Here is a 20,230-nt window from a genome sequence, read left to right on the forward strand (position 1 = left end):
CTTGTCCATGAGAAATTGCTCTTCTCAGTTAGTCATGTTTATCAGCAAAATCAAGATACATAAATTAATAATACCCAGACTTGTTGCGTGGGCGACCCATTGTGGGTAATTATTAACATTGACCTTTCAAGATGAGTAATAAAGTACCCTTATAGAATTGGTGGTCTTAATTCTTGTTGACTCGATTGTCATTAAACAGTTAATTGCGTTAATGTATTCGCAATGCAGGAATTCTTAAGCTTTGGGGGGTATGAAGGAAACCAGTACTGGTTTTATGGGGGGATGAGGTTGAGCAACGGACCAGGGTGGCAGATCAGAAAGAGCAGTGGAGGTTTTCCTTGGGAGTAGTAGAGGGACGATGATTCAAAATTTCGCCCAGGGCGCCAGACTTGCTAAAGCCGGCCCTGAAGAAGACTCGGAAGCCTCAAAGCCAATTAAGTATATTAAGTAGCACACAGAGAGCTCTGTAAATACATCCAGATCGTCTATTTTCTAAATACAATGTACAGCAACTTAAAATATACAGGGCAGTGTGTACGTAAGAATGTAAAAATTTACAAAAAATATATAATTAAGTAGATATCGTACATAAGAACTTCAAAAGTGAGCTACAGGTCCAATCCTGTTTGCCGCAATTTAACATTAGTAGCACCATGTTATTCCGCACTCAAATATTATTAAAAACTACCTTAAACGTAAGTTTTAGATTTCTATGGCACATTACTCGCTAGATTCCTGGCTGGCAAGAAGGTCGCATTTATCTTCGATATCATCCTAAATTTTAAAGACGTAAATATTATCTGAAACCAAATAGTTAAAGGAAAAATTCACACATACCTCCTCCAATTCTAAACACTTAGCCCACTCTTTGATGGTGATTCTATGGTCATCATCAGAGTCGCAGGAGTTGAGGAAGGGAGCGATACAGTGCTCTAGAGCCATTAGAGGGGCGCGAATAGGAAAGAGTTCATGACGAGAGATGTACCTAAACATCCACATAGAGATGCATAAATATGGGGTGGTTTCTATATTCAAACATCTTCTCACCTATCTGGGGGATGTCCATCGAGGTCGCAAAACTTCCAAAGGGCAGCATTGGTCCATCTTCTAGTCATATTGGACTCGGCTTCCTTCTCCATTTTCAGGTAGTGAGGAGTGAGTTCACGACGATCGGCCAAATCACGCATCACGTTAAACAACCAATCACGCATGCGTCTTGGGAAATCTGCCATTTCGTTATCAGAACATTCCTAAGATACAAGTAATAGGTAATAATTATGCTGTCCAAAAGTTACATTTTAATTTATTGAAGTATTCATATAATGTAAAGTTGTCATTCGCCATAATATCAGGAAAAAACTTCTAATTTTCTCATACTAACATTTTTCACTATATTTGATAAATCAGTAATTTAATTATCAAACCATTCCTGAGATACAAGTAATAGCTCTTTAGTTCAAAGGTTACATTTGAATAATTTGAAATATCTATATAGTATCTGGATTTCATTCGCCGCAATATCAATAAATAACGTATCATGTTCTTATACTCACTGGCATTTCCCGACATGTTCCGTAATACTCAATGTGAAGATGTTTGTATTTTTCCCCTTGGCACCTTGCATCATTCCCCCGACACCAACATCTTTGTTGGTATACCGAACAATCAGACGGCCAGGTTTCATTCATATTGGAACACACCTAAAATACTCATTTATTACTTGAAAGCAACACTTGATTAATCTCTCACTTTGCGCCTGGATTCAACTTCTTCTGGGCAAGTTTCAATGCAAACACATTGTGGTTCTCCTTCTTTGTCCAGCTCACAAACCATTCCTGCACCGCACTGCACCTCCAAGCATGGATCTTTAAAAAACTTTTGTATGCAAGATCATTGTTGAAAAACCTGTTCTTACCGGTAAGGGGCACACGATTGTCAATGATATCAATTCCCGCAGCCATAGGAGGTAAGCTATCTTTGGGTTTTTGTTCATCCTTGATTTCGGCAGAGCTTTCAATCGGGTGCGGTCTTCTATACTTCTTATGTTTCCTCTATCGCATCAGAAAAGCTTTTTGCTATTAAGTTTTGCTTACCTAGAGGAAATATATACTTACGGGTTTACCATCTGTTGCAAGAACGTCAGTAAATAAAGCGGCCAAGACCACGAGGGTGACCACTACCAGGAACTTCATAGTGCTTGGATAAGCAAAGAGCCTTATCTACGATTCAAACAAAATTGCTTTTAAGCTGAGATTGGCAAATTCTAGTATAATTTAATTTATTCCAATAGTTTTACTGCAAATATATTTTACTCAGAGAGAGGTTTCAATACATTGAATTTTCAATTATGCGGGATTAACGAGGATCTATTTTAAGCCGTTTTATGGTAACGCGAATTAAACAACCATATGTCTCGTGTTACCAGGCATTTTTATTATTCATGACATCATCCTGAAAACGCCTGTAAGACTACGTGAGCCTACGCATTTTTGAGAATATCAATCGAATTTGCAGCTTTGGCTTCTTTGCATTAAAGTGAAATCAGGATCGGCCTTAGCAAGTATGGCCCCTGGGCGAAATTTTTAATCACCGTCCCTCGACCATTCAAGAAAAACCGCCAACCAGAAAAGAGCGCCGCAGTAAACTCCCCCGCATGAGGCCGGTACTGAGTGCAATAACTACGATTTTCAAAATATTTTCGACTGCAAGAACACCGTCAGCATTATCGACTAAAAAGGGGTCATTTTTGATTAGTTTATTGCTTTATTCAAAATTTGAATGAAATGCATGTGAGATCAGTGATTTTACCGAGCATCTGACCCTTAGTTTTGCCAACACGCCTTATCTAATCTCATGAAGCTTCCTGCGGATGACACGATTCTGTATGTAGGATAAACTATGCGATGCCATTTCCCTGAGTCCTGATAAATAAGCGCATAATAGTGTGTAATGTACCATTATGTTGCGTCCATGAACATTACAACTTCTTTAGATGATGTACCCGACAAAGCTAGATTTTAGTACCATCAACTTTAAGCCAAGACATAGCAAACTTTTCGCACTTACACATTCAAGAAAGTGAACTATGAGTGAAAAAAGGGGTGGATTTTTCCGAAAAAAAAATCGCTGCAGATTTACAACAATAGCAGAGCAAAAAGCGGTAGTGCCGCTTAAGCTCTTTATCTAAGGCCGAAACCTAGCGATTCAGTAAAACCCGGTCAAGGAATTATGAGTACCCGGCCCATAAATCTTCAAAGAATGCGTGGTTTTCTAGTAGGCAAAAACTTTGTCCTTGTGTGGTTAAAAGATGTTGATGATCGCGAATGTTGTAAGGAACTCTTTTATTTTAATCTTGACAACTACTTAAATAAACTAATTTGACAAAAAGTAACTATTCACAAAATACTCTAAAAAATAATAATAATTGGTGGTTTGCCAGACCTACCTATGACAACAACCAGATTATAATACACCTATAATGAACTAATTATTAATAACGTAAAACAGGTACTAACAATTAGCACCTGAACTAAATTACGTGCACCACAACTTCATACAGGATGGTACCATTGGCTCCAATACCGTTTTGCCGAAAAGATCCCCCCCCCCCCCCTCCAAAAAAAGCTTCCTGAGGTAGATCCGTTACAGAAGTTGTGGGGTACACACACACAGCAATTGCGTACTAAATTTAAATCCGAAATGAATCCGAAAAATATCCCAGTTAATTGACCCCCTGATAACCCTTAAGCAAACCTCCGTATACCAATAACAGTTATATAAATTGCAAGGACGTAACACCTCGTGCGTGATGATCGTGAAAAATGTGCCCCTTAAGAAGCGATTCAATCTCAACTTTCATTTATTTACTTATTTTGGTGTCGAACTAGAGTTACTAAATCCATTGGGTCAATAAGGTTAAAGGAAGTTTATGCTTCTCTTGTTTACATCATCGCCGTTAATAGAATATCCAGAGTAAAATAGATTTACCATTCAACTAGATTACTTGAGCTTCATTAAGGCAACATATGTGCGTTGTGAAAACGATCTAATCAGCATACGATCTAAATCGAAACAAAGACGACAAATTGATTCCATATCATCTGTGTGCAGTGTAGAGATTGACCTAATTGGCGACATGTGATTCATGGTTTCGTTAAATTATTTTAAGGAAATAGTTTCGGATGAAATATAAAAAATAAAGTAAACGTGAATAATAAAATTAACATAAAAATAAACGTAAAAATAAATGTAAAAAATAAGAATAAAAAATAAATTAGAATTTAAATAGCAAGGAACCTGAACGATATTGCAGGGTTTACATCGTGATTTTCCAATTTCAGAGCGCCAAATGCCGTGACTAGGAATTATACTGCGTTTGTACGTGTTAGAGAAGACTCAATTCGACCTTGAATAACTTCCTGCTATTCCCAGAAATTGGCTTTTGGCTATGAAAATATCTCAATTTTCACCAGATAAACAACGTTAACTAGACTAGTTTAACCGAACAATGATCCTCAATTTATCAAACATAGTGCCAAAAACAATAATATAAAATGGACTGGAAAAATATGGAAACATGCCAAAATGGGACATCTTCCTGCTAACACTAGTGAGTTAAGCAGAGCCTGGAAGCTCTCCCAAGGTCTGCCGAAAAGGGTTTGCTGTTTTAATAGAACAATCTGTGGCTCAAATTTGGACATACATTTCATCGCAATATATCCAGGTGAAGCCAATATCGCATTATATACATTCTTATCTGCGTCTTCTCCTCGCTCACTGCACGTTTATGCATGATTAAAGGCAAAAATTGCAAGATGTTTAATTTTTTAATTTTCCACAAAGCAAAAATCATAAATTTTTAAAACTGTATTGATAGCCGGAATGGCAATAAGCCGAATAATATTCTGATGGTACTTACATTTAACTTGTGCTGGTGGTACTACACTACTCTGCTTGCGCAACCATTCAATTGCGCTTCTGTTGCTGATGAAGCGGTGGTACCGAAGTTAATAGTACCGACTGCATGCGCGCTGAAATGTAACCATCACATAACTTAAACCGTTGTTTTAAGGCGAGGCTGCTACATCTTCGAATGCTGCATTTTTCAGCAACAGCCATGAAGAAAAACAACAAGATTCTGTTCCTTTTAAATATGTTTGATGATTATTAGTAGTGGATTATGATACTTTTGCACGAGACCTGGGAATTTTCTATAACTTCAATGTTTTTCTGTTAAGTGCGGCAACGCAGCATACGAATCCTGACCTCGTAACCATTGGCATCATATTCTTATATAAACACATTAAGCTGAACCTAGTCTGACAGCTTCCCTGCCTCCGCTCCTGGTTTCTTCCAGCCGAAACCGCACATGGCTCAAAATATGGAACATCGACCCGTAAATTACGTTTGAAAATTAATTCAAATAATAATAGGTGCTGGGTATCCTGTGAAATATCAATAACAATGGATGTTTAGCTGATTACTTGCCCCGAGGCTTATTCATGCCATAACAGTTTGGAGTCCAGGAGGGCACTCAGTGTTTTCACCCTTTGGTGATACCGTGTCAGGAGTAATTCCTGGTCATGAGTTTTGTGCCGGACTTAAGTGATTCTTGGCAAATCAATCGTCTCAACGTTCGTTAATCACCCATGTAGCCTTTATTCGTTCCCACCAATGTCGTTGGCGATTCGAAAGGACCAACCTACCAATCACCCTCACGGTCTTGGTGATTGACGAGCAGTAGAAATGGCCACCTCCAACTAATTGCCTTATCACTCTTCCTCTCCACCTCCCCCATGTGATAGCGCCCCTTTCGTCACCCTACCAGTCCAATGTTTTGCCAAGGGCTTTCTAGATCTCTTATTGCCTAAAACACAGGTTCAGGGATGTTAAGCACAATGGTAAAGTGGGAAATAAAACTGACTTTGTCCTAAAAAAACTATCAATTTTATTTAGAATAAACTGCTAAGTACACGCTAACACAAAACAACTGTATTCAAATCACAGATTAAAGAAGTAAAATACGTTGTTGAAAGTTCCGAAATTAAATACGTATTAAAATTACTCAGGTTGTCGATCTCAACCTTGGAACTCGCCATAGCCCCAATAGCGGAGGTAAGTGGCAGAACTCAAAATTTGCTCAAAGAAATTAGTTGAATCGAATATAAAATATAATAACATCTAAGCCAAGGCCAAAGTTAAGTTAAGATCAACTTAAACCGAACAGAGTCTAGATTAATTAGTATGAATAAGTAATATTAACAATAAAAAAGAAGGGTTTATTTATAAATTATTATTATTTACTCTAAGGTTTCGCTAAAGGCCTACTGGATCCAGTCATATATACGTAAAATTACGGGCGTTTTTTGAATGGTCTCAATTTAGCAGCATAGGACGCAACAAGGGACCAATAAAACCATTCAATAAGATATGAAAAAATATTTATTAAATAATAATAAATCACCGTATAATTTCCGAGTTTCGAAATGAAAACAAACGAATTTAAAAAACGATTACACGTCTAATAAGGTACCAGTCCATTTACGTAGCTTATCTCTAAAACTGAGACCAGACAAAGATGTGTTCAAAAAGTGACACCACTGGATTTGACAGACTTACGGGGTATGACCACTAGACTACGTTACGTGCCAGAACAGTTGAAAAATGCATCCAGTGCTGCCACCTTCGAAAGACAAAAAGAAAACAAACCGAAATGTGCTTTCACATTTTCCATTAATATTCAATCATCACATTTCAACGATAGGATTCGTTTTTCCTTAACTGCCAAGCGCCAATATTGGCACAAATTAGCTATCAGATGCTTTCGGTCACGTGAAAAATCCTGCAGGATCGGTGCATATTGGTATCGCAGCAACATTACGTTTACGTGTGAAATTATTGTCTTTGGTTCAAATTTTGAAACGAGATTGTCACGTGACGAGAAAGAGTTGTGAGTTAAACAGAGTTTGAACAACCACTTGTATGGAATGGAGTGTTAAACTGCAGTTGTATTGTGGAAGGCAGGAAAAGATTTGCCTTATGCTGACTGTCCCAAATTTGTTTCTCTATACTGGGATCTCAGAGACTACAACACTTCAAATTCATGATCAGATATTTGTTCTAGACTCTGAGCTGCGACAGCTCGTTAGAACCCAATGTGGAGCGGCGAATCTGGAACACACTGTATTTATAGTGTGTAATAGATAAAAGAACGTGATTAAAAAGAACGAGGACGTTCGTAAAAGGCTTTTTCGGCTAGGATGATGGAAGGTATGGACAAAGATTCTCTTTAAAACTTTAAAATTAGTTTTTAAGATACAGCTTCATATCAGACATTCAGATACAGACACCACTATTGAGCGCATTTTTAGCACGTCACTGGAAAAATTACAATATAATGATTTATTGCTATATGAATATAAATCTAAGTTGATTTCAACCGGATTTTCCAGACATTCAGGGCAAAAAGCGGATAAAGTTCAAACCGTAAATGACCAAAAGAGGCCCAACAGTGGCGTTGCTAAGAACTGTACCATATTCTTAAAGGCGCACATTTACCATTAAAAAAATATTATGCGTGTAATAAACAATAAGAGTTCCCGAGCGATTTCCTTTTGCATACGACTTACAAAAACACGGCACAAGTACCCCCCACTTACATTCAAACCACAAATTAAGTGCGTTGAAGAAGTGTTAGGACGCGTCGGACTACTTCTTCATGATTCTATCTAAAGTCTGTTTAAATGGCGCGGTCACAGCACCCACCTGACACTTTATAGAAAACGAACGAGTGCAGTCACTAAAACACGGGGAAAATGGGGAGATGAGACACGGCCCCTAGCGACGATTGTAGTTGTTGGGACCGCCGCGGTTCAAAGGGCCTCCTCCTCCTCCACCGCCACTCCTTAAAAAAGTCATTTTTATTTTAGAATGTGTTTAGAAGAAAAATGGCCTTGAATTATTGAAAACTACCTGTTGAATCTATTGTCTCTATCCCCAGTTCGGTTCCTGTCTTGAGGACCGCCTGGCCCAACTCGTGGCCCTCCGGAACCCATGCGTCTAGAAGCATCTCCTCGTCCTCCAGATCTAAATAAAATTGTCAACATAATATTCAAGTGGCAATTTTGGGAAAAATGTTATTGAGACAATCAATATTGAAAACAATAATGGAAGTGTTATAGCATTATATAATCTAGAAATTAATTTAAAATATAATTTTTTTTAAATACAAAATGTGATATTAAAAGTGAATATCAAACATAGTCGCCCAAAATACTTCACCTCGGTCCTATGCCGACAATGTAAATTTTTAATCAACCACGTTCAAAAATTAAGTTTCGGACTGCTTGTTCCACAACGTTTAACAAAAATTGCAACCAAGAGAACCGCCTTGTTGTTTTTCTGTTTTTATTCGAGTTCATTTTCATATACTGAATTAACTTTCCATATCCCCAATAAACAAAAACATTAAAATTTAAATATGTACCTTCACATCGTTTGTCGATTTTTAGGACCAATGAGCTGTATCTTTACAAAAAATAGTAAAGTTTTTTGTATAGTGGGAAGCGATAACATTTCTTAGATAATTTAGTTGGGTGATAGCGCGGCGAAGGGAAAGATCTCTGTTACATGGGCTCAAATTAATAATCGAGATAGTTGGATATTCTTTTGATTCAAAAGCTCGTGAGACGTATCCCTAATGTCTCACTGTGTTTATCATTTAGTGCGTGATAGTGCATGTTGCGGAATACTTTTTTCTTTTTGTTTCAAAGAAACATGATAAATCCACAGATAAGTTGTCGTCTACTAAATGAAAGTTGATGTTGCTGATGAAATTCTGGTCTTTTTTTTCATTTTATGAGCAGTGTTGAATTTTTTAAATTAATTTAGATTATAGTATACATGGTAATATGGTAATATTACTTTGTTTCAGAAGAAAAGCATGGCAAATCGGTTTCTCGTTAAACGAGTAAAAATAGGCGTTGTCAAGTTTTATATTTTTCCCTAACATAATTTTAAATATTAGTCATTTAAGGAGTTAAAATGGGAAGTCAGATCTTGATTTTTTTCTGTTATTTACACTCTAGTAGTTGAATTCCTAAAATTATGTAGTCTTTTGTGCACTTCCAAATGTATTATTTATTGAATGGACAATATAGTTGTTGCGACCATAAGCTGATTCTTTTTTTAATTTAATCGAATCCATTTTACCATATGCAGTTGTTGAGAGGAATTGTTTATATTACCTGTTATTGTCAATTCCTGGCCTTCCCCCGTTGCCCCCATAAGATTGCCGTCCCCCATCTCGTTCTTTATTTTTTTTCTCTTCAACGTTCATTTGTGTACCAGACGGATCGTTTTTCGGGTAATAAATAGGCTGAAAATTAATAGTAATTCTCATATTACGGTATTTATCAAATAACAGCAGTGTTGATTTTAATTGGTAATTTTTTCATATTTATCTAGTCGTTGTTTTACAAAGAGAATTATATACTCACCCTAGCCGCCAAACAAGCCGCAACTGATTGCTGACTTTCATAAGTAATGAATCCGTAGTTGGGAGGAGCCCTGCCTCCCTGGTTGGGCTTCGAACCTGCCAAAGGCGGTTTGCTATGCACTCTCAAGTCTACGATCATGCCGTAATCGGAGAAAATGTCTCGCAGTTCATCTTCGGTTGCCGTGTGTGGAAGATTGCCCAAAAACAATTGGTTGGCGTCCAGTTGTCCCCCGAAGTTCGACGATTGTGATCGTCTTCTGTCATCTGTTTAATTACAAATAATATTGATACCAAGCCTGACGAATAACTATATTAACACTTACAGTCACCTTCATCTCCACTCCTGTTCCCTCTAATATACCCAGGCCCATTAACCCTGGAAGGAGGACCGGACGGTAGTCGCGGTCCTCCAGACCCTCTATTGGTAACTCCGTTCGTCTGTGGGGTGCTCCTTGGCGGCGACTGTGGCCGGTAAGGCAAAGTTTGTGGGGGAGTCTGGTAGGTCAATTGGTTATGGTTCGAGTTGGTGTTTTTCAAGAGGTTAGCATAGGTCTTGGGCTCGTTAGAAGCTGATTTATTCATCAAATGAAAAAAAATCACATCTCTATTGAATTTAAATTATACCTGGCTCTTGGGGAATTTCCTGTTCTAGTTCAGTTTCAGCAACATCTCCATAACCACCTCCATCAATGATAGTTTCCTCAACAAGTTCTTCCGATTCTTGTAATTCATCAACTGGAGTCGCTACAGGAGGCTGATTTCCTAATCCTAAATGAAATTACTCTTTACTCAACATATCATGTTCTTAGTTTTTATAAGACATTTTGAAACTCAATGTAATGATAAAGGTATCAATAAGACTTTTTTATTAACATCTTTAGTGGATAGAGCACTTTCAAAATTCGGATATTCTCTGTTGATGCATGACTAAACTACAGAAATTTTTTGGGCTTTTCATGAGGCCTCAAAGCTCAGCCACTGTCAGCATGAGGTAAAAAAATTCTTATGAAAAATCGACTTATTTTGATGTCTTCTATGCGCACTTGTTCTGTGTCGATGTGCGTTGCGAATCACCCTGTACATACCTTGGTTTGGTAAGTTGGGCAGAGGAGCAACAAGAGGTTGCTGAACCGACTGAGAAATGTGTCCTGAAAGATTATATTATAAAACCATCGCTACTTAATTCGAAATTAACAAATCCACGAATGAGACCATAATTTCAATTCTTATTTAACATTACACAAAATAACAAACCTTGCAATAAGCCTAAGTCATCGGGATGTCCATTTAGAGCGACAGCAGCGGGGGGGGCTTGACTTATTGGGACCTGAGCAGGAGGTAAAATATGTGAACCCTGGTGAGGAGCAGCAGTAGGCGGTTGAGTTCCTGATTGAAAATTTTAGTGTAAATATACCACAAAATGATAGACCTTTTCTCTTTAGCCACCTACCAAGAGAAGGCAAAGCATTTCCAGTAGGAGGTACAGCGTTACCATAGTAGGGCAATCCAGGAGCGGGGGCGATCGGTTGGCCAAGGGGTTGTTGTGGTTCAACTAAAACTGCACGTTCCAACGAGTCATCCTCCACTTCAGAGCGGATGTCTCCATCGCAGTCTTCGTCGGTGATTATTTCATCCTAACAAAAGCCATAAGGTTTAATTTTCAACAAAAAACATCAGAAAATAATATTCTACCTGATAGCGGAAAATGTCGTTATGCACGTAGAACTTCTTGGGGCTTTGGGAGGCAAGAACAAAAGTTTGAGTAAAGCGTCGCATCGGCTGACCTGCATTGGACAATTCTCCGGTTACCTGGACAACTACGCCGCCGCCTAATGTTGACTGCGAGTCCACCTAAGATGACACAAAGTGACATTCATTTTGAACTTACAGAATTGTAAAATTATGATTTATGAATAATGAGGATTTGAACAAAATTATATATTGAGATGTTTCCATAGGGCCACATCGAATTTTTATGTACCCTGTCTGCATATAGTTGATATTTTTTAAAGGGACTTTTTTATTGGAAGATGTATTAACATCAAGAATGACCTCCAAACCTACTAAGAACTCACCTGGGTAATTTTTGCATGACAGTCCCTAAAATTGAGTTGCTGGATTTTTTGATGAATTTGTTTCTGACCAACCACAGGACTTGTCTCGCGATTGGGGTCCAGACCACCATGAATAAAGGAAGATTGGTGGTTGTAAAATCTAGGAAAATAAACAGAAAAAGCTGATGATAGAGATAGAAAATATTAATTCTGAAACACCACCTATTGAATTTTTTATAAATCCAGTTATTTACTTTCTGATAAAAGCATGAATCACTGAAAATCAAGCAAACATTCACAGTAAATCACTTTAAAAAAGGTTTAGTGGCTTTAGGTGGCAAAATTCATATCCCTGCACAACCTAAATACTTAAGTGAGCTCATATAATCTTCTATTAACAAAATATTAAACAATGAAAAAGAATTTTATCAGGTACTTATTGACAATGACCTATTACTCAAAGATTCGACCTCAATAAAGTACTAATTGATATCCAATCATTGCTTTAAATGGAAAAATATACTCCCACATATATTTACCTATGCAAATGAGTAGGGGCCTTGTTGAGTAGGGTGTAATATTGCCTGACGAACTCCCGTCCTACGCTCTGGGGAGATGGTGGTGCCTCCATTACCATTCCTGATGATTTTGTGGTGTTTAAATGCAACAACGGCAGTCTAAGGGTGGTTGTTAAAGAAGGTCGAAGAAGCTGAATTACAGTTTGATGTAGAGTCACAGTCTGAAAGTAAACATAACAGTGTGAAGTAGTGTTTGATCTATAAAGTTGAGCATAATTTGTATGAATATACCGCTGATGGAACATTAGTGAACAGGGCCAAGTTCTAGAGCCTTCTCCCTTTTCATTTTTATGTAATTTCTATACCAAGAGATATATCTTAGATAGCCTTTTCAAGGACAAATTTATACATGAAATCATGTTCACATTTTAATAAGTACCTTATGTATTTCAACATATTCAATATTACCTTCAGTTTATTTAAAGGTGTGCTGAAAAATACTTTTAAGAAAATGTCCCCTTAAATTTGCATTTCATTTTTAGAAAACACCTCCTGTAGATTAAAAGTTTGCTTTGGTAAGCAATTGATGATGATTTAAGGATTCTTGCAAATTGTAAGCAACACAAATGGGTGACTATTTCAAATCCTTGGAATTGAAATCCTTACAACAAAATCTGTAGTGGTTGAAAGTCTGAAAGTAATCATTAAACCACTCTAATAGTTATTATCTTATCAGTAAATTGGGAAATCCCCAGCTCAAACAGTAACCAAGGAAAAAACAAGTTAAAGTTTTAGAGCACAGCCCTAGAGATAAGGCAAACTGTAACTCCAGGAGTATTAGAACAACCTGACGAACATATATCGCAGACTCCAAAAAGCTTTTGGCAAGACTATCGAAGGAGAGACTTCAATCCCTTAGATAATTTAGCAGGGAGAAACAAACTAAGGCAGTTTATACAGAGTATGGTTTGCTTTTAGCCTATATGTTCAACAACTGCTAGATAAAAGTTTAAACTGTTCAGCAAAACAGTAATCAGGTACAAAGAAAATAAACACAATGTGGCTCAGAAAGGTGGTGGAATTAAGAGAAAAAAGGGGTAAGAAGACTTTACTAAAAGAGTGTAAAGTGGGATGAGTCCATTATATTGAGTGGGCCACAACAGATCTTAGAACATAAGGGACGGCCATTAACAGTCACATCTAATTTAATTCAATACAAAATACAATGATAGTGCTGTAGATCATCACCCAACACTTTACTGTGAGCTGCAAATTATGGTAATGGCTAACCTGATAATAAATTTGATAATATCTTATTATGCATCTTAATAACTTGGTTAGTGCCTACGTTTTGAAATTCCAATTTATGTGAATCCTGTGGAACTCTACATAGAGCTGATCGCCAATTTCACTTAAGAAAATGACCAGAAGTCCCCCAATGAAGTTGATCAAATGCAATGATTTCATCACCCAAACAAAGGAGATTCCATTCACGTACACGTGCAAATCCTACGCCAAAAAGGACATAAACAAGGGATTAATAAACTCAGAGTTCACTGCCCTAGCTACAGCATGTAATAATTCGCGCTTTTCTTGAGCTGGGTCCGGAATGTTTTTGCGTGGAATATAAGGTTCCAGAAAACGTTCTTCCATGTCCCCCTACGTCAAAATTCGTGTGAACACCGGGCATGCAAAAATAGATGTTTTGGGAAAAATAATAACCTGCCTTACCTATGAGGGTTTTGGTGCTTGTTTTGAGTCTGAATGCTTTCACTAAATGAATAAAACTGGGAGTTTTGGAAAATATGTAAGCAATAATAGTTTTTGACGAAAACGCACACAATTCTGACTGTGGGGTGTATACTTTGAATGAAATTGGCATGTATGGACGGGCAGCGGTGCTGCAGCTGCCTCAATCAATTATCTCTGAAGTAGTTTTCAATTTTCGATATCTCATTTATGGGCAAAAATTAAACCATAGTATAATTAAAATACGTCTAATTACGAAAATTTTATATTAGTTAGGAGAAATTGTGTTAAAAAGTCAGTAATTAATAATGATATTCGAAAATTTCAACAACCAATCGCAATTTTGGGGAAAAACTGTAAAATTTGGCAACAGTGTGAGGTAGTTAAGGGATACTCCGCGAGCGCTAGTGCAGCTCCCAAGGTCGTCAAAAATATGGCCTGCTGATTGAACTGCGCATGCTCAACGGAAGTGATGTCACGACAGCTTGAAAATCACTTCTGTAAATATGGCATTTTACATTTCAAAATACCTGAGCGGAATGTTTTCTTACATACTGTAAAAGTGGAAGTATTAGAGTAACAACACAGTTCAACAACTTTTGCTATTGCTAATCTCAATAACAATTCTGTTTTACCTTCGTTTAAAGTTATTAATAACTAATACAACATATTTAAATTTCCCTCCATAACCAAACCAAGCCGAACTAGCGTCGTCTCCCAGCCAATCAATACGCTAGGATATCTAACATTTAAATCTCATTCCTTATTGGCAGTTGAGCCCACATGATCGACCTCCGCATGCGCGTGCCGCCATTTTCCCTGTTTCCCGCGCTAAAAGGTTGCAACCGACTCCATATTTCGGTTTCCTTTCGTCGATAAGCAAGTTTGTGGCGTTCTATAATTTCTGACGAAAAACATGGTAAGTTTATGCGAAAATACCAAGAAAATCGCGGAATTTCCAGGCATTTAACGTAGTACAAGTCCCGAGGACCGTTTTCCGGGTGTTTGGGCCCCCGATTGCATAATATCAATTTTTTTCCTGTGTTTTTAGGCTGGCGGTAAAGCTGGTAAGGACAGTGGCAAAGCCAAAGCCAAGGCGGTTTCTCGATCGGCCCGAGCTGGATTGCAAGTAAGCTGCCATATTAAAACTTCCTTATTCCATACAAATTTAAATTTATATTTTTATTTGTGTTTAAAAAAAAACTTCACGAAATTAAGGTTATGTTTTCTATTTTCAGTTCCCTGTCGGAAGGATCCACAGGCACTTAAAAAATCGTACCACAAGCCACGGAAGGGTAGGAGCTACTGCGGCCGTATATTCTGCTGCTATTTTGGAATATCTAACAGCTGAAGTAAGTCCATTTTATGTTGCACAAGATTGCCAAACAATAACTTCAATGATCCTATGGTATGTTGACTGTTAATTGCCAAAAATTGCACTCGTTTTTCGGGAATTCTTACATGTATAAGCTATAATTTAACCATAATCTAGTTTCTAGAGGGTGAATAACTTCAATTTTTAGGTACTAGAGTTGGCAGGTAATGCCAGTAAAGATTTAAAAGTGAAGAGAATAACCCCTCGTCATTTGCAACTGGCCATCCGGGGAGATGAAGAATTGGACAGTTTAATTAAAGCGACCATTGCTGGAGGAGGTGTAATTCCCCACATCCACAAATCATTAATTGGCAAGAAGGGAGCTGGACACTCGCAGCCTGCATAGGCATCTTAAAGAATAGATTTAACCTAGTTGATAATGTGAGTTTAAGGTACATTTATATACAGTATGAGTGTTTAAAGTTTGTTGTTCATGTGGCTGCTGATCTCTAGCAGAAGCTAGATGGTATAATATACCTAATAAGTAAATGGGAAAAAATGTTCATTAATAGCTTCACTTGAAATATATTTCAGTTAGCATGATAGTTTAAATTACATGGTATAATATACCTAATAAATAAATGGGAGGAAAATGTTTAATAGCTTCATATGAGATATGTTTCAGTTAGCATGATAGGTTTCGACAAAAATTCTGCTGATTTGTTTTGTTCAATGTGCCTTGTTTTCAGTTTCATTCTCAACAGGATTATTTGTATAACATAGTATTTCATTTTTGTCATTGTAAAAAAATCTGTGTTCATTATTCTTAAAGGACTAAATAAAGAATTTTTCTAAAAAAAAAGATTCTCTTGATTTGTAAATGTGACTTACAAATGGTAAATTAATTGGTAATTTATTTACAGGTGAATTGTATTGAAGATAAAGTTGAGTTTATGTCAAACTTATCTACTGTATAAGGGTTCCAAGGACAAAAGTTTATGCAATTATCCAGCATCTCCAAGCCTGCCTTCAGGAGTGCATAACAATAATCTGTCATCTGTTTAAGTTCGCCCATATCAACTGGAGGAAAGAAGAAAGTTTCATGCAAGTTCATGTATTTCAAGAAATCTGTGATTGAAGCAGTCGGCAAAGACTGACCGGACTGTGTGTATAAAAGCATTAGTAATCCAAAATAGTGTCTCGTGCTGTAACACCTTCTTTCACAACCAAAACCTGTTGCTCTCTTAATGCATTAATTACTCTCCACGTCTCTTTCTGAGTCTTTTTGACTTCGAAAGTTCTCGAAGTCTATAATATATTTTCTCAGCCAGCCTTAGAGTGTTATTATGCACGCTACAGTAATTGTTAAAGAAGGTAACATACTTATTATTATTTGGGAAAAGGAACCAATCATCATACAACAAAAATATTTTTCTTTTTGAAAATAATACTCAAGAGAACTTAAAATCTAGGCTAATAATAATCAGTATACTACTATTATTGCATTAGCTCAATAGGTACCTAAAATTGCCTTAAAACATAGTTCATTTTCGCAGCGTAGTAAATCGGCTCATCTGTCTTAACTTCTGGTTGACCTGAAAAAAATACAATAACATTCTGGTACACATAACATTACATAATGCAAGGTGATTTACAACAGCACGGATACAACAAAGCGCGTTATGAATGGGCATATGTTCATTGTGAAAACTTGTTTCTATTAAAAACGCATAATTGTGATCTATACTAGTTCTAATACGTTACAGTGCATTTTGAAGAAAAAAACCCTCTTAAATTATGTCGAAATCAACTATGACTTATACTTCAGAAGAAATTATTTTCTCAAAAAAACCTTACCATAGTCATAAATTGTAGGGGGGAAAATAGGTGAATCGGAGAGATCATAAACTGTTTTTTGAAAATCGGAAGTTATTGTCATTGTCCAACGAGAAGGCATGCTACAAATAGACAAAACGGCTTTAGTAACAAAACGTTTCAATTTAACAACACTTACACATCCCAAGCCCAACCTTGATTGGCCTTTAAATTAAATGCCATACTTTGTAAAGGCCTTGCAGTGATATTAGCAAAGTTGTCAATAGTCTTACGCGTTGAGATATATTCATTTTGCAAAGCTAGCATTAACTCCCTCAAACCTTCATCTTTCAAATTGACCTGCCAAAAAACCAATGAAGCTGTAAAATCCATCATTATTGGTCAATTTTCAATAATTATTAAATACCTGATCTCTGGCCAAAAACAGCATTTCAGAAGCTACGTATAGCTGCCCCAAATAAGCCAGTTGTTCAGGTTTCACGGCAGTCTCCACATTGCTAATCAATTTTGTCATTCTTGTAGTTCTAGGAATATCCCCTCGACACTTGTCACTTTCCATGTAGAACGACCTAAATTAATTTAGTTTTAATCTAAAACTGCTGGATTGATGATACTCTTACTCCCAAACTTCGTTAATGCGCTCCTTATTTTGTGGTAAAAATTTGCCTAAAATCGCTTCAAAATCATATTTGAGTTTCCGGGTCCCCAGTTCGAAAAGCAGCTCGATGCTCTTTTGAGGCGTAATGTTGGTGATTGCAATTCTGCCTTGCAAAACATCTTTTACTATTGTGCAAACTTTGGTACAATCATCATTTATCTAAGAATATTGGTCTATTTATTTAAATTAATGATACAAAGTGTGGAATAATAAACTTACAAGTTTCATTGGCATGGGCAAATTGAACAATCCCTCAAACAGAGAGTTGAAACTGTTCACTAATACTGAGGTGTTCCGACAGTCTATAAAACAGAAAATAATTAGATACTTGAGCATAATTTTTAAAGGGAAGTAATACTTACAAATTAAGATTTGCCACAACTTGTCCAACAAATCTAGAGGCCTTAAATTTTCAACAACAACCGCCTCTCTTGTGTCAACTAATTTAAATGATATGGTGTCGGTTATCTTAGAAAAAATATCTTCACTCTCCATCCACTCCCCATCACCGCATATTTCAATATATTCTTCATTCTGAACTAAAGCCCTGAAATTATATAATCTTAACCACTCTACCTGCAAAAGACGACTCTTACCAATGAGATAATTCTACTAATTTTTGTAACTTCAGCAGTTCACTCCACAAGAAATTAAGCTTTAAAAGTGGGTTTCCAGTTACCACAGCAATATGCTAAAAAAATGTATATTTCTCTTAATTCACCTTCATGTTATGATGGAAGTACCACATACAAAAATAATTTCATAATTGGAGAGTTAATCACAATATAGAAGTACCTAGATTAATACCGGCCTACCATATTTAAAGCGGAAATATCGCAATCGGTCAATCTGAACTTTGGGTTTGAGCTGGAAACATTCATGTAAATATTTCCATCTATTTCTTGATGTCTTAAGAGTTCTCGATTAATAGTATTACTTAGATTCTGACCATAAAGAGTCTGAGTAGTACACACTAAATACTCTACTTTCACCTAAAATATATCATAAATAATTGGAGAGACATGTTAACTATAAAAACCACCTAAATTAAATAAGTATTTACCTCCTTCTGCTTATTTTTATAATGGTGCTTGAGGCATTTATAGTATTCATCTATCACACTTTGAATTGCTTCCTCAATTTTCCTCTCCTTCACAGTTCCCAGAACCTCAACTAAGCTTGCCATATAATTAGACTTAGTTTGTGAACCTCCCATTAAAACAGTTTTTGATGTATTATCCCCATTGCATACAACATATATTGGTAAGGGATTTAATAGAGCATTTGCAGAATTTTTAAATATATTATTAATCAGTCTCCTTAAAAATTATTATATTATAGACACAACTCACTTTATTGTTCATGAGTTTACTTTGCTTGTTTTGTGGGTAGAGAAAAATGTTTCAATTCCTCAGGACGCCACATCACATTAACCCCATTAACAGTGACAATCTCTATTGAATCATTAGCGTCGCCTAAATCAACTTTAAGGGGTTCCCCAGTAAGATCACATTTCTCACTTGAAGAATCATCAAGAGATAATCTCATCACAGCAGCAGCGGTTTCTTCAGAACAGGTTACACTTGGTCTCTAAATAAATACAGACAATTTTCAGACAACTGGAAGGAATCTTTAAGTTTGGAACTTTTAGTTAACCCAAAAGTATGAGCCATAAACATGAAGTAATGAAAACAGGTGCTACTTTGATTTACTTTAATGCTGCTTTGAGCTCTACTTCAAGTGAGGGAGAATCGGAACATGTACTTACTTTTCCATAAATCAAGTAAACTTCATTTTCTTCGAAAACCTTTAGATAAGAAGGGCGAACTCCTGCTTGACAAACTAGTTGAATGGAGCTTTCTGGTAATTTAAATTCCATTTTTTCGTTTGATACACGAAGTGTTATCCTAAAACTTATCTAAATTTCCCTTAGTTAATATAATTCATAATTTACTGTTAATTAAATAAATAATCAGTTAATAACTCCCATTCAAATTTCAAATTCGTTAATGTCAGTGTAAACCATAATACGCAGGTGCGTGCATTGACGTTTGTCTTAGTTTTGACAGATCAATTATTAGTTTTGTTGGTTATTTGAATGTTTACTTAAGTTTACTTTTTATTTATAAACTAACTGATTTTAAAAACCTTAAATTGATATTAAATATACACTCTTTAAATGCATTTACACTGCAAGATAATCTGAACAATGTTATGACCCCCCTGCTATGGTGTACATGGAGGTAGACCTGTTAAATTGGCGAGAAAATGGTACTCAATAGTAACAACATTGCATGACCCACCTTTAAAATAATCTTACATTGCAGGTTTAATTTAAACCAATTAATTTTTCGGAATGGTTATGCACCGTGCGCTGTTTACCTGGTTCATCTTTCTAGTCTTCTTTATATTGTTGTGCCTAAGACTTGAAGCCCGAACTCATTGGAACTGGTTCTTAATCTTCTTACCAATGTGGATTTACAACTTTGTGTTACTTATTGATGCCCTATTTCACCTGGCTGCCACATGCGTTCAGAGCGAGCTTTGGGAACTTATAGAAAACAAAGATTTATTAAATTTTTTTCTTGTAGTTGGTCTAATTGT

At 36.5% G+C, this 20,230-nt stretch overlaps 4 protein-coding genes across 6 annotated transcripts; 1 reads left to right on the forward strand and 3 right to left on the reverse strand.

Moving 5' to 3' along the window:
• Positions 1 to 424: 424 nt before the first annotated feature.
• SPARC (secreted protein, acidic, cysteine-rich) lies at positions 425 to 5,078 on the reverse strand. The gene is made up of 8 exons (XM_066392512.1): positions 4,919 to 5,078; positions 2,115 to 2,219; positions 1,916 to 2,051; positions 1,750 to 1,865; positions 1,554 to 1,700; positions 1,048 to 1,250; positions 838 to 985; positions 425 to 774 (listed from the first exon to the last, which is right to left on the reverse strand). The coding sequence occupies exons 2-8, from the start codon at positions 2,190 to 2,192 to the stop codon at positions 721 to 723; spliced, it is 882 nt and encodes a 293-aa protein (XP_066248609.1). The 5' UTR covers positions 2,193 to 2,219; positions 4,919 to 5,078; the 3' UTR covers positions 425 to 720.
• Positions 5,079 to 5,923: 845 nt separating this feature from the next.
• Positions 5,924 to 13,953, reverse strand: rin (ras GTPase-activating protein-binding protein 2). 2 transcript variants are annotated; one of them, XM_066392624.1, is made up of 13 exons: positions 13,800 to 13,953; positions 12,090 to 12,289; positions 11,572 to 11,710; positions 11,189 to 11,347; positions 10,947 to 11,130; positions 10,751 to 10,882; positions 10,582 to 10,644; positions 10,121 to 10,264; positions 9,826 to 10,065; positions 9,498 to 9,760; positions 9,246 to 9,376; positions 7,972 to 8,085; positions 5,924 to 7,903 (listed from the first exon to the last, which is right to left on the reverse strand). In XM_066392624.1, the coding sequence occupies exons 2-13, from the start codon at positions 12,185 to 12,187 to the stop codon at positions 7,837 to 7,839; spliced, it is 1,734 nt and encodes a 577-aa protein (XP_066248721.1). In that variant the 5' UTR covers positions 12,188 to 12,289; positions 13,800 to 13,953; the 3' UTR covers positions 5,924 to 7,836. The 2 variants fall into 2 exon arrangements, with proteins under 2 accessions (XP_066248721.1, XP_066248720.1); XM_066392623.1 differs by having other exon boundaries at positions 9,820 to 10,065.
• A 629-nt stretch (positions 13,954 to 14,582) lies between these two features.
• His2Av (Histone H2A variant) lies at positions 14,583 to 16,328 on the forward strand. 2 transcript variants are annotated; one of them, XM_066392629.1, is made up of 5 exons: positions 14,583 to 14,736; positions 14,869 to 14,946; positions 15,056 to 15,169; positions 15,341 to 15,573; positions 16,056 to 16,328. In XM_066392629.1, the coding sequence occupies exons 1-4, from the start codon at positions 14,734 to 14,736 to the stop codon at positions 15,536 to 15,538; spliced, it is 393 nt and encodes a 130-aa protein (XP_066248726.1). In that variant the 5' UTR covers positions 14,583 to 14,733; the 3' UTR covers positions 15,539 to 15,573; positions 16,056 to 16,328. The 2 variants fall into 2 exon arrangements, with proteins under 2 accessions (XP_066248726.1, XP_066248725.1); XM_066392628.1 differs by lacking the exon at positions 16,056 to 16,328 and having other exon boundaries at positions 15,341 to 15,994.
• A 683-nt stretch (positions 16,329 to 17,011) lies between these two features.
• Zwilch (zwilch kinetochore protein) lies at positions 17,012 to 19,916 on the reverse strand. The gene is made up of 10 exons (XM_066392625.1): positions 19,395 to 19,916; positions 18,999 to 19,216; positions 18,690 to 18,945; positions 18,442 to 18,618; positions 18,223 to 18,317; positions 17,989 to 18,173; positions 17,846 to 17,928; positions 17,589 to 17,785; positions 17,375 to 17,537; positions 17,012 to 17,307 (listed from the first exon to the last, which is right to left on the reverse strand). The coding sequence occupies exons 1-10, from the start codon at positions 19,503 to 19,505 to the stop codon at positions 17,143 to 17,145; spliced, it is 1,650 nt and encodes a 549-aa protein (XP_066248722.1). The 5' UTR covers positions 19,506 to 19,916; the 3' UTR covers positions 17,012 to 17,142.
• Positions 19,917 to 20,230: the final 314 nt, after the last annotated feature.

This window comes from Euwallacea similis, chromosome 8 (genome assembly GCF_039881205.1).
Source record: "Euwallacea similis isolate ESF13 chromosome 8, ESF131.1, whole genome shotgun sequence".
Classification (NCBI taxonomy): Eukaryota; Metazoa; Arthropoda; class Insecta; order Coleoptera; family Curculionidae; genus Euwallacea; species Euwallacea similis.